The sequence below is a fragment of the Acipenser ruthenus genome, chromosome 29, assembly GCF_902713425.1.
Source record: "Acipenser ruthenus chromosome 29, fAciRut3.2 maternal haplotype, whole genome shotgun sequence".
NCBI lineage: Eukaryota > Metazoa > Chordata > Actinopteri > Acipenseriformes > Acipenseridae > Acipenser > Acipenser ruthenus.
The window spans coordinates 6,755,582-6,769,343 of NC_081217.1; the positions used below are offsets into that span (position 1 = coordinate 6,755,582).

Genomic DNA, 13,762 nt, shown 5'->3' on the forward strand with positions numbered 1-13,762 from the left:
TATGGGGAAGCACATACTTACAGTATGTAGGTCATGGTGGTGTGGCAAGGAGTGTTCTAACATACATGGATTATTTCCCAGTAAACAGGCATTAACATGAGCATCACACTCTCATATCGTACAGGACTGTCGGTCAATGCGTTACTCTAGTCAGCCAAACCGTTTGATTGGGATAGCAAATGCCTTTAAACATCTTAAAACAAATAATCCAAACCTTGACAAGGGATTATTTGCCTCATTTTCAATGCAATACTATTTTATCAAGGTTTATAATCCAAACCTTGATAAAATAGTATTGCATTGAAAATGAGGCAACTGATTTAACCACACTTTTATTTTTGTATTTTTTTGTGTAGAATTTAAGAAGGCAGAGCTTTTGAATGAACTTTTACAGTAGTCTGCACTCCTCCCTTGACTGTTTAAGCCCCTTCACACTGATACTTCTACCTGGGTCCGGACCCGGGTTCTGGCTACCCGGGTCACAATCCCGCATAGTGTGAAACCACGTACCTGGGTCGACATGGATGTGGGTCAACACGCTTTGACCCAGATTGAACAAGACAAAATGAGCGATACAAAATGCATGACGGCCAACGAAATAGCAAACAGCCACGCCTGCGTGAAGGTTTCACTTCTGCAAGGAACGTTTTTGTTTATTCTGTTTAACCATATTTTTGTTGCTTGAGACACACCATGAGACAGATTGCAGCAGGGATGAAGAAGCATTTGCTCAAATCAACATTTGGGCCGCCGGTTCAATCCAGAGAAGCTTGGATAGAAGCGTCAGTAACAAGCTGCTTCCGGGGCATTGATACGCGTATTGTGTACTTGTGTCTGTCACCCAGGTCAACCCTGCTTTATCAAAAGCAGTGTGAAATCAGGGCTAGGTTGGGTAGAGCATGCCAGTGTGAACAGGGCTTTAGAATGTCCTCATGATGTTACAGTAATGTGACTGATCTTACAAGGGTTTGAGTGTACTGTAGTCTGGAAAAAGAAAAGTACATGTCTCTCAGTCCATCCATCTGTACGTGCTTCTGTCTACAGAAAAAACTACAGTACAACTTTGGCAACTTTGGATTGAAGGCAAAGGGTGGTCACACCAAATATGGATTTGATTTAGATTTTTCTTCTGTTCACTCACTTTGCATTTTGTTAATTGATAAATATAATCTATTAACATGTCTGTTTTTGAAAGCATTCTTACTTTACAGCATTTTTTCACATCTGCCTAAAACTTTTGCACAGTACTGTATGTTACTAACTTGTCTCCCAACCAAAGCATGGCATTATTAAACACTGACTGGGCTTTCTCATTTGGCACAGGCAGCAATTCATCAGGAGATGATAACAGTATCATTTGCATATAGATGAGGGGAATACATTAGGGAGATCATTAATAAACAATACAAATCATAAAGGTCCCAGAATTGAGCCTTGGGGGATCACTGCCCTGAGATGAAAATATACTGTACATAGTGAATATTAGGTCAAAATTGAATTCTCCCAGAGATGTAAGATTTTCACCAACTAAGTGAAATATCATTGCATCCTAATTGAAAAGAAGTTTAGTACAACATTAGATGATGATCCTCGAAATGCTTTAAAATGCTAAACGGGCTATTCGACAAGTAAAGGCTATAATCTCTGTGTCTATGAGAGACAACACAAGCCAGTAAAGTTTCTTTGATTTGGGCTAGATATATATTTGTATAGCCTTTCCGTACGACATGTACGTATGCATTTAAACTTACTTTAATATGTCCTGGATGGAAGACAGGATAACACATTTTAATGAATACAAATATGTTTTTAAAGAAAGCAACTTTACAGCATATTCCAGAAGTTCAATTTACTGCCTTACTGTCTCAAGGCCGTGGGGGCCAATGATCTAAACAGTGATAGATCTTAATACCACCACCCTCAAAATCAGCCCATGGGGGACACCCCAGCTGGATCACAGTTAGAGTGCCATTATTTAGACCCACCACTGTTTAGATCATTAAAATAGACCCCAGTGTGGGAAAGAGCGCTGTTCAGTGCTCCAAGAGGCTGTAGTCAACCTACCTGCCTACAGTAAGTGGAACAGCAGATGAACTACATAGAGGGCAGCCTGGTCTTATGCTGAGAGCTGAGGACCAGGAGCCAGGGGACCCAGTTTCAACTGTAAGTCTGACAGCCACCAAAGAGTGGTTAAATTCGTTTTATGCTGACGTTAGTGGTGGTGTTTTTAAATATTTTATTTAAAACTTTCTGAGTTCATATATCGCCACATCATGAAAAAAAAACTAAAAAAAAAAAACTAGACTTTGTATTCATAGTTTCAATATCAGCACAAAATTTAAATAATCAGTCACTTTCATGTGTGAGATTAGATGATGGTTATGTGTGCCCATGTGGCTAAACTTATTTTAACCTACTATAGTTTTAAATGGCTACTAAATCCCTAAACATTAGCACTCTTACTTTGTTATGAGGTATAATACCTACAATACCATAACAATGCCTCCTGTACTTCCTAGCTATTGAAAATGTGTGTCTCTATTGAAAAAGTATCTCAGCCAAATTCTGTAACATGAATTCCTTCACACTGAGCCCTTGTTCCGTCATGCTGGAGACCGAGTAGGATGCATTAATAATGTAAAAGCCAATTTGCAAGTTAAACACGTTAACCAATTGGACTGCCTGCTGGGCTGGCAGCCCTGTCCCTTGGGTGACTGACAGTGTGTAAGCCTGATGGGCTGCACACTGCTGCTGCTGCCCTTGCGTGTCATTACCCAGCACTCCCATTGGTGAGGTGCCACTTAGCAATGAACTGAGCTGGGGGGGTTTCTAACTGATGTCCATCGAGTGATCCCCAAGTAGCTTTTAACTCAGCTGAAGTCATAAATCAACTGGATCTGATTACATTATTAATAAATATGTATATGTAATTTAATTTAATTTGGCCAGGAATACAGCAAAGGGATTCTTTCTCCTTATAATTTAATACCAGGTCAGAGAGATATTTTTATAGTTTTGGACTATCCTACCTATCCTGCTGATCAAGGTTGTGAAACCAGCTATGAAATTTAAACCAGCCTTCACGTCAATTCTGCAATTTGTTGTGTCATATTCTCTTTATGTTTTTCAAATTGTTCTGTTTTTTCCTAAAAAAATAATAGTGGGGTTGTTTCGTTCACTGTGGCAGTTAATTTGAAACTCAACAATAAAGTTAAGATTAATTTACCCTTTGTTTCATTAGAAGATAGACAGGGTGTCATTTTGTTTTAAATTGCCTGCGGACTAAAGAGATTGGGAAAACATAAGTGCAGTTCTCTACCATGTACCACACAGTGGCTAGCTGCTGCTACAATGTAGAGAATTTCAGCTGTGGGATATAGCATTGTGGATGCACAGGCTTAAAGAACAGATGAGAATGAAAATGTATTGTATACTGTAAAACTGTGGTCTTATACTGTATATTGCATATTATGGCTGTATTACATGAGAGAAAAGCTTTATGCATAATAAGGGGTTATATTTATAAGTGGTTAGAGATATATGTATGCTGTTTCCTGTACCTTTGTTTTCCATTTTGCTGTTTGTACTTATCTGCATCTATTTTCCATACCAAGTCACCTTTGTGCAATATCAGAAATGGATGATCCTGTTGTAGGTATATGGGTATCGTAATAAACTATTGGAGGTAGGAGTTTGGCAAATAAACAATGCATGTAGCCAGTCAAGAGATCATCATATAATCCTGGTGTCTGGGATCCAGAAAGAATAGCTGAAGCTTAAACCGCACAGTAGACCTGCATGCTGCATTTTTTACTTTTAAAATGTGATGCAGAGCTGACTGAATTGAAACACAACACCATGCTCAGAATATTAAGTGCTGCTCAGTTCAACACCTGGCTGGCATTTCAGCAATAAGCAGGATGGCCCAGGTGCTGTTCACCCTCAAGGCGTAACACTCGTCTCCTCTGATAACTCGATGAGTTTTTTTTTCATGACGTGGTGGTCTCCTCCATCACTGTGAATGATGACGTGCACTTCCTTTCTCTGGCAGGATGAAAGTTCAGTGAGCAGCGAGGATTTTGATATGACCGACCCCACATGGATGTCAGCTGATCACGGCACCACGACTGACCTGAGCCCCAGCCAAGGAGAGAGAATGCACACCCCCCCGAACAGGCACAAAGAGGAGGACGGTGAGCTCAATGCAATACACCATGCAAATGGCAGGGACTTTATTTATAGCTGGATTTGAAGATCAACTCGTTTGTGATGAACATTGGTATGGACATTAGAATTTAGGCCATTTATGAATAATGACAGCATGCATTAGTTTGCAGTATCACAGAAAAGATTCCTAACGCAGGGCGACACACAGGAGGTAGTGTAAGCAATTTAGTGACAAACCCTTACTATATTATCAGAGGAGTGATAAATTAACAGTACGAGTCGGAACAGTACTGCTCATTTTATAAGATCACATAATTCTGCACAGTACAGAGCCTGTAGGCTGAAGCTAGGTAGTGACTGAGTGCCTCTCCATTGATTTGAGTGAACTGAAAAGGGCAGAGTGGAATCGGGAGATGTTGGAATAGATTCTGATCAAATGGTCACTGCTGTTTTCTGGTTTTTGATTGGCTTGAACTCTTGAGCCAGTAAGATCCTATCTCGGAGCCCAGAAGGGGCTGGCCTGGTGGGAGTGGGCAGTTGAGATGTTTGAGGACCAACCACTGATACTTCAAAGCAATTATATCGGATGTCTTGATGCTTTCAAATCAAAACACTATTTGCGTTTTAATTCTATTTAGAAAAATGTCATCAGAGTTCTGTAAAATGCAGAGTAGGTTACCAGCACTTGCCGTATGACTGCGGTAGCTTCCCTGTGTCTACTGCTAAAATAGCTCATGTGGATGGTCTTTTCAAGATAACACAATTATAAAAGCCATCCAAAGAATCTGTCAGTTTCAGATTTGAGGTGCAATGTGAAATGAGCGTTTGTTTGCTTGCTGAATCAAATGGAGCTTGGTGCATTTTATTTTGTTATACTTTACAGCACAGCTAAAAAGTACAGTAGTGCTAATAGGCTGTACACTCACTACAGATACCTTCATTAGTGTGAGTTGTTTTCTGTTGAGTTAACTTTGATTTTGGCTTGGGAATCCACTGTGTAAGGGGTCAACTGTGTTGTTGTAATGTCTAAAAAATGGCGGGAAACTGAGCAAGAGGTAAAATGGCAACATAAACGGTTCAAAGGAGAACAATTACTGAAAAATGTACAGGTCATTTGAAATGTCTTGGTTAACTGGTCTCAACACCACACATCACCCCTCTGTTTGTCCTGTCCAGCAGCCAAACCTTAAATCGTTCAGCGTGTGCTCCTAATTTTGAGGACAGTTGTCCGGAGCTGCACTCATGTAGTACAGAGTTGCTTTTTTCCAAGTGATATAATTTTGAGAAGGAATCAGGTCCCTGGATTCAGGTCATGTCATTAAAATCATGTTTAGAAACAATTTAATGTATTGTACAAAAAGTAATGAACAGCACGGTGAGCACACTGAAGTTGTCATGTGTCATATGGCCTGCGAGTCCGGGCTATATCTGTTAAGTGCCCTCATGGGTGCCACTTCAAATAAAAAAATAGCATTTGGTTTGTCGTTTTGGTCAGCTATCTGTTCTATAACAGCAGTAATATCATAAAGGAGGCTGTGTGGTCCAGTGGTTAAAGAAAAGGGCTTTTAACTAGGAGGTCCCCTGTTCAAATCCCACCTCAGCCACTGACTCATTGTGTGACCCTGAGCAAGTCACTTAACCTCCTTGTGCTCCGTCTTTCGGGTGAGACGTAATTATAAGTGACTCTGCAGCTGATGCATAGTTCACACACCCTAGTCTCTGTAAGTTACCTTGGATAAAGACGTCTGCTAAATAAACAAATACTAATAATAAACAATACAGTATGACCAATGGGTTCGCTTTATTCTTTATGTGGTCTAGCAGTGTACATGGCAAGTCCAGTTGGGATCATCAATGTAATGTAAAAAATTGTTCAAACAGTTTTAAATGTTTATTTTCAATTTCGTCAATCAGGAAGAAAATGGAATTAAATGTGTAGCGATACAGAAAAGAAAAGCTGTTGCTTTTATTGGGGTTGCCATACCATGCTGTGAAACAATGACACTTTTATAGGGGTGAAATTATTCACAGTTAGGATTGGGCATTTGAAAAAATATGGCAGGATAAAAATGTAACTTAATGGAAATATTATTAGAATTAACAATTCTAAAATATTATTAGAATTAACAAGTTCAGTGATTGTAATATAAAGACAAGAGTAAAACTATTTTACAGCCCACGGCATGTCTAACTATTTTGCAGCCCATGGCAAAGTTTGTAAACTTTCTTATGTTCTTATATTCTTATGTGATCTGAAAATCACTGAAAATCTTATGTGATCTGAAAAAAATGTTTGCATTTCATATATATTGTAAGTATACTATAGATATTGTATTTATTGAGATACTGTACTGTACAGGGGAGTGGTAGTGTCCTGAATGTGGTGTTTCAAATTGTGTTAACGTTCACGGAATCTGACAAAGGCTCTGCCTCTCACTGTAAAGTAATGGTGATTGTTGTTCTCTGCAGTTGAATCTGAAGCAGTTCGAGAGTGGTTGGTGGGGGAATGCCATAGACCCACTATAACTTCACCAGGAGGCAATCTCTGATCCACCTCTGTGAATCCAAGCACAGGGAGTGCTGCAGACACTTGGATAAGGCGTACTGCTGCCTTTCTGTTTTATGATGGGGTTTGAGTGCTTTAGAGTAAAGGTTGCTTCATAAAGCTAAAAAAACACTGAAATTTGTACCTCTTGGTATCAGCAGTACTCATGTTTACCCTCTTTAGTGGGAACACTTCAACTGGAATAGGGCTGCCATGATAAGATAAGGAACTTTCAGCACCGCTGGGCAGGTCTCGCAACTCTTGTTTGTTATTTCTTGTTGCTTTATTTTGGATGAGGCTGGCACAATTCTAACCTGTAATAGATTTAGAAATAAAGTTGTTTTATTTTTTGCTTTTTCGAGTAAGTTGAAACTGGAGTTTTACAACGTTAGTTGCTGGAAATATGGGAGGCTAAAGTAACTACAGTGTGTGGATATGAACCTCGTTTCATCTTCTTGAGAAGTATACTGAAAATCATTATGTGAAAATGTACTCCAAAATATGTCTGCTTTTTGTGGAATTTTGATGTGTGATGGTGGGGGTTGATGTTAACCTGGACCATCGAATGACTGGACTTTGAAAATTAATACATATGTAAAACAAGCTACACTACTGTTACACTACAATAATTCATTTATTTCAGATGTGGATGTGCTGGTAACCGCCCACAGTACTCATTTTGACAAGCCTCTCTCTCAATGATCACAATAGCAAGTTATATAGGTATCTGGATACTGACTAACACAATCTGTCTGGCCAGGAATAGGATGCACTTGATCTAATTTGTGTTTTGATAGGTTGGTTTTATCAGCCAGCTCCTCCCTCTTAGTTGTGATTGGATACTTTCCAGAGGTCAAAAACAATTCAAAATTCAATACAATTGAATACACCCAGGAATAGGAATCCCAGAAGGTAATCCAGGTTTATACTGGACATGTAAGTCAGAGAACATCGGCACGTAGTTGAACTGACCAGGGCTGAAAGCTGTACTGATATTAAGAATAAAGGATAGTCAAATTCAATATGGTAAGAATGAGGCTTGTTTGTGTGTGTTGTGTCGAACAGGTGAAACTGATACTTTGATTGTCTGAAAGACTCTCATTTATAATTTAAATAGAATAATACAGATGGATGCAGTAGCATCTTCTGCCTACAGTAAATGTACATGCTATGATTTTGCACAGCGGATTTGGATATTCTGTAGTGCACAGTTTCCACCAGTTTACTTGCAACTGTGTCAAGTAAATGGGGAGCTTGGGCAAAATCTTTCTTAGTTTAAAAATAATAATTTGTGTATCCTTATTTGAACAGTACAGAACCACGTGACTCAGTACTGACCTTAGAAAGGTGTGCAGTAACATAGTTCAAGTGTGTAATCAGTGCTGTTGTAATGGGACATCATTTCAGTCCAGTGGCTCTCAAGGTTCATTCACAGGGGCTTGCCTTGGTCCTTGTGCTTACGTATGACCTCTTCATCCTCTCTGAAAAGCCTGTTGCTGGTGTGAAGGTGTGTGATTGCTGCTTGTACAGTGAGCGGCATTCAATAAAAAAAGAAGACCACAAATCATTGATGTTTAGTGCATTAAGATATACCAGCAGGCACTGCTGCCCAAAGCACTAGAGACAACCAGAAACCCACCTGACCATTGGGATGCAGGGAGGCAAGATCTAAAGCATGCTGCATTCCAGTTAAAGTTTGGGACTGTGTTCCTCGAAAGCCTTCCAGTGCTTTTTTCTACACTCTAATTATTTTCTTGAATTCCCAATAGTATGTATTTATGTGCTCATGAAAAGCTAGAGCTTCCTGCGCTACACAGAACTAAGGATTCGGATCACTGATTCATCACTCACTTGATGTTTAGGATATATTCAAGCTAGTATACAGTAGCTGTACCCTTGATAATGGTATAAAGAATGCTCTTCAGCTACATGTATTTTAAAGATAAATTCTAAAAGACTTTGTAACATTTTTAACAAATATTTTGACATGATACTAAATATGCAATGTCTTAAATTTGCAAATTCATGAATATTAAAAGCAGACTCTGTCATTCATGGCAATGATAGACAATAGATCTTTGCTCCTCATAAATCTTTAATATGCTTGATTCTGGAGAAGCAGTTTGGTTATGTTGGTGTACCTAGGGACCATAACAATTCCAGTGGTGTAACGTTAAAGATATTTGGGGTTATTTCTATTGAAGTGCAAATAGCCAACAGTATTCCACAGAGCTTTGATCCCTGCCAGGTTGCAGTGGGTTATCAGGTCTCTACAGTACATGCAGTAAGCAGTCTAACTAATTGCTTCTTCAAGAAGATGCATCTACCTGTAGCAAACTACAATGTGTTACTGTCCCACATTTATTTGTCTGGTGCGCAGTAGCTGAGAATCATTTTGAAGCAGGCAGCCTCATGCAAACAAGTTCATTTAAAAAAATAGTCAAAAACAAGTTTATTAATGTGTTCCTGCAGTAGTTTGATGTAAAAAGACATACATAACAAAGCATTCATTAGAGAGTTATTAGTCACTTTCACACAGAGCAAGACTTTAAGAGACTGTCTTTTGACGGCAGTTAAACCAAGTTTTAAGTTACCCACACTTGCTATATTTTATTTACGGTGAATTTTGGCGTTTGGATCAAACTGCAATTGCAGTAACCATGTATCTGTTTATCAACCAGGATTAGATCTCAAACGTAATTTACAGGGAAATGCGTGATTATGTATTTTAATGGAGTAAGCTGACATTGACAGCATGGCTCATTTGAGAGATAACACCCCCTACAGAAAGTATAGTAGTCCACTTTTTATGAAACGTGAATAGAATTCTGTGCAGGTCATAGACAATTTAATTTGTGCCAGTAATACTGTAGAGCTAATTACATTTCAGTTCTGACTACCCCCATTAATACATTCAGGATGTTTCTGTTTGTATGGATTGACACCTTTCAGAAAAATCTCAGTGCCTGATTTCCTGGTGTATTCTCTTACTGGTCTGTCCCCACTACCATGCCACTATCATTATATCTGTGAGCTTGTAAATGTGGATGAGATGTTTCTGTAAGTCATTGTAACAGGGCGAGCAGCCCTGTATATTGTTTGTTTGTTTATTTTTAGAACGAGGGTTCATCTTCCGCCCCTGTGCAGATTATTGTTTTTGTGTATTATGATTTACTGTATTTGTCGGCGAGCGCTGTATGTTTTATTGTTTGTATTTTGACGGCGTAGCCAATTTGTTTTGTTTAGCGTGGATGGGTAGCCCCATCCACAAGATAATAATTAAAACTTGTGCAGAAGGTGGCCATCTCCCGAATCAATTAGGTGATTTAATTTGTTGCTAATCGGGAGATGGTCACCTGTTATAAAAAGCCTGCAGCTCTCTAGCTCGAGGTGGGTGTTAAAGAGGAGAGAGCGAGTAGAGAGACGGAGAGCGAGAGGAATTTATTTAAAAACCGAAACTAACTAGCGTCAGTGAAGGCGATTGCCCAGCCTGACCTGGGTTTTGTTATTATTTTGTGTTCGTGATTTGTTTTTGTTTACCCTTTTATTTTGCTCTGTGAGCGAGTGTTTTCTGTTTGAATATTTTATTTATTTTTGGATTGCTTTAAATAAAACGGCGCACGCGCCACTGCACCGTACCTTTTGTTTTTGTTGTCCCTTCTTCTGCCGTGACGTCAGACCACTCAGCCGTTCCTGTCACAGTCATCTTGATATCAAAGTATATACCTAAATAACTAAGCATACTTTTACATAAATGTAACTGTTCAGTCCTGTAGAACGCCCAGGACATAGCTGCTGTAATCTTTAGATGTAAGAAAGGCATTTTAAATCTGGGATATTACAATGCATCTCTTTGTGTGGTGAAGACCAAGTTCACTAAAATGTCCTCGTTTTGGATTTTAATTGCATTAAAAAGAAAGTCAGAAACTGTATAGAACACTTCTTCTGTACAGCTGAAAATAGGATGAGGGGGCGGGGGTCATCTTCAGTCTTTTATGAATAGGAATCCTTGAGTTTATGAACAAGAGATACGAGGAATGGCAGCCTTGGTACTGCTCAAGTCAATTAGTCTGTGGTGGAGGTAACAAATGGAATGCAGTCCCCATGAAGCTGAAAGTCTCTGAGTGGCTGGATCTGCCCCTGCCTTGTGTAAAGGAATTAATAAAAGAACAAAGGTCAGAGAGACACAGAGTGTAGGCTGTGCCACCAAGGGCGTGCTTCCACCATTAACTTCTCCATGTGACTACAAAATACAACACACAGACTGGATGGCTGAACTACTGGTTCATGATCTGGTTCAGTATTTCAGATTTCCTAATAACAGTTTCTCATACTTTTGTATTCACTGATGCTGAGAGTTAAAGCATGATACAGGCTGCATATGATTTTTATATAGCTGGCAATAAAGAGTTTATAAGTGCTGTAGGAATGAGGCAGTTATAAAGATCATTATCAGCCTGGGCATGTTAATGACGAGGAGAGAACTCACACAAATAATGGACAGAAGTGTTCTAATAGCACACAGCAATTATATGGATTTGAACCTGCTATATCCAGAGCCAAAGGCAAGCTGTAACACCCATTATACACAATCGTTATATTAAGAGTTGGCAGGTTGTATATTTAAATATTTTGTTCCTGATGAAAAAGCTCAGTCCTCAAAATAGCTGTTTTCGTTATCACTACGTGAAGGGACAGCCTGTCTCTTGGGGGGGGGGGGGGGGGGAATTACCATAAGAATCTCAGTAAGGCAATTGCCCTGTTACTTGATTTGAATTCACTGTTGTGAATCTTCATTCCAAAATGTGTGAATTACATCTCTTGAAAAAAAAAAAATATATATATATATATATTTTTTTTTTAAATATTGATTATTCATCCATAAATCTGCAGAGTAGTATAATCAGTAAAGACAAAGAGGTTGATGGTACTGTATATTGGGAAATGACATCTGCTTTTACTTGTACCAGCAGGTACAGGGAGCTTCTCTGTGCCTTGCTGTCAGTGAGGCGTTTCTGTGTACTGCAGACACCCTCATCAATGCATTAAATGCAGACAAACCCAAAATACCCATTAGGGTAGCTGCAAAGCGCTGCCTCCCTGACAGTGAATAGACTGTTTTAAACTCCTCCTTCTGCACCATTATTGACAAACCACCACCGACCCATCCCCCCTTCCCTCTTCCCCCTATCCCAACCCCACACCCAGTCACAGAGTGCTACTGAGATTAGTGACATAATGTACTGCACCAGTGACACAACAAATACAAATTTGTATTGTTTTTCTTTTCGTTTCTCATGATTTCTAGAACAGTAAAATGATCTGTATGTCATACATCTGTATAGAATGGAAGTTTAAGTGAACCTACCTTGTTTATTTTCCATGTCAGTGGTGTGCTTGTGGGAAGAAAATCTTGTCACAAACATCTTTCCGGCTAAGTGGAATTGCTCCTGTTTTTTGAACAGGCAAATCAAACCAAAACATTACAGCACCCAAGTCTAACATCTCTCTGGCTCAGTCTTTACAGTTTAAGCAGAAAGCTGGGGGTTTCAAACATACAGGTATTGATTGTTGAGAAGGGTAAACAGACAACATGACAGCCCTGCAAGGCTATTTCAGAAAGAACCACAACAAACTTGTTATTTCAACCCCCATGTATGCTCTGTCATTCCCTCTCCCTTCAAGTGTTACTGAACAGGATGTGCGGCTTAAAACACAACACATTACCGTCCCTTGCTTTCTGCTTTGTTGTAAGTATTCTTGCAAGATCTTTTTCAATATAATTGCAATGATGTTGATATTTTTATAAACACATATCTGGTCATAAATCAGTTCAGACTAGCTGTTTTTTTCCCTTCATAACATCGGCTGCTAAAATCCAACCCGTTCAATCAGAAACATTTCATTGGTTTCCGACTGCACAACAAAGCATAAAACTAGGGAAAGAAATGCATTGTGTTTTAAACCCTACAGCCTGGTCAGTAACACTTTTTAAGATGTGAGATATAGAGAGCTACAGTATGTCAAGGTTATTTATTTATCTATAACTTCGCTTGATGTTTTAAACTGTAGACCCAGTGCAAACAGGATGTTGCATCTTGAGGGGCAGTCCTCAAGGATAAAATCAAAATCAAGAATTCTAAAACAGAACCATCACTCTTCTTAGGTCAGGGTTTATTAACTTACTATAGATGTCTCAACTTTTGCAAAAATATGTCTGTTGCACTGAATTGTGTCACATTGGTTGTGGACTGGTTCCCAGTGACAGGGACTCTTTATAGACAACTTATTTGCACTCAACACATCACTTATTATGCCTAGCCACATGCTGAACAATAAACACATTAATTAATGCATGATTTGGGAATTTCCCCAATTTATGTGTGAGACCACTGTCCATTTTACAGTGGGGTCTTTGTGGGTTATTGTGGGGGTTTTCTAGCCCATACCCTCCTTTATCAACTTACCTTAGCCATCACGTCCTTTGTTCCCAGTATAAACACCAGTCCTCCCCCCGCAGCGTGCTGCCCAGCACTTAAACTGTTTGCTTTAGCCCTCATCCTGTCTCTTAATGGCTGACCCACTTAAGCTAGAGGCTACTTCACACAATCATCAAAAGCCATAACCTTTAAAGACAGATATTAGTGCTGTGGTTTGTTTCACTCAATAGCTCCCACATTAGTTGCTTAAAAGTGGCCATTATTTTTGCTGAAGAGTGATTTTTCAGCTTGTTCAGCTCTGTTTATCGTTTTCTTGGAGCTGTTTTCAAATTCCATCGCCCATCATAAAAGACACCATTGTTCAAGGAGCCACCGTTTTCATGTGGAAAGAGGTTGTCAATAACCCATTTCACTTTAAGCTGTGCCTTTTGTTGAAAACACCTTGACTACTTGTCAGACACTGTTCCGCCGCTGATGAAAAAGCTACAGCTCCTGGAGCTAGTTCCATTCAATTCCCAAGGCTGACCCTCCTAATCTCACAAGGACTAGAACATGCAGTTCAGACATTATCAAGAAGAGAGGCTGGCATTGGAAAGGCTGGGTGAGAGAT

At 39.4% G+C, this 13,762-nt stretch overlaps 1 protein-coding gene and 1 long non-coding RNA gene across 4 annotated transcripts in view; one reads left to right on the plus strand and one right to left on the minus strand.

Moving 5' to 3' along the window:
• The window catches only part of LOC117422204 (nucleolar protein 4-like), a 76,895-nt gene that overhangs the window by 34,923 nt on the left and 28,210 nt on the right, over window positions 1–13,762 (plus strand). For all 3 annotated transcript variants that reach the window (XM_059003907.1, XM_059003908.1, XM_059003909.1), the window contains one exon: window positions 4,052–4,193. In XM_059003907.1, the coding sequence (XP_058859890.1) occupies window positions 4,052–4,193 (142 nt within the window). The remainder of the gene's footprint in view (window positions 1–4,051; window positions 4,194–13,762) is intronic.
• LOC131702091 (uncharacterized) lies at window positions 10,578–13,257 on the minus strand. Its single transcript, XR_009309276.1, has 3 exons — window positions 13,180–13,257; window positions 12,081–12,162; window positions 10,578–10,856 (listed from the first exon to the last, which is right to left on the minus strand). It is a non-coding gene; the product is annotated as an uncharacterized LOC131702091 (long non-coding RNA).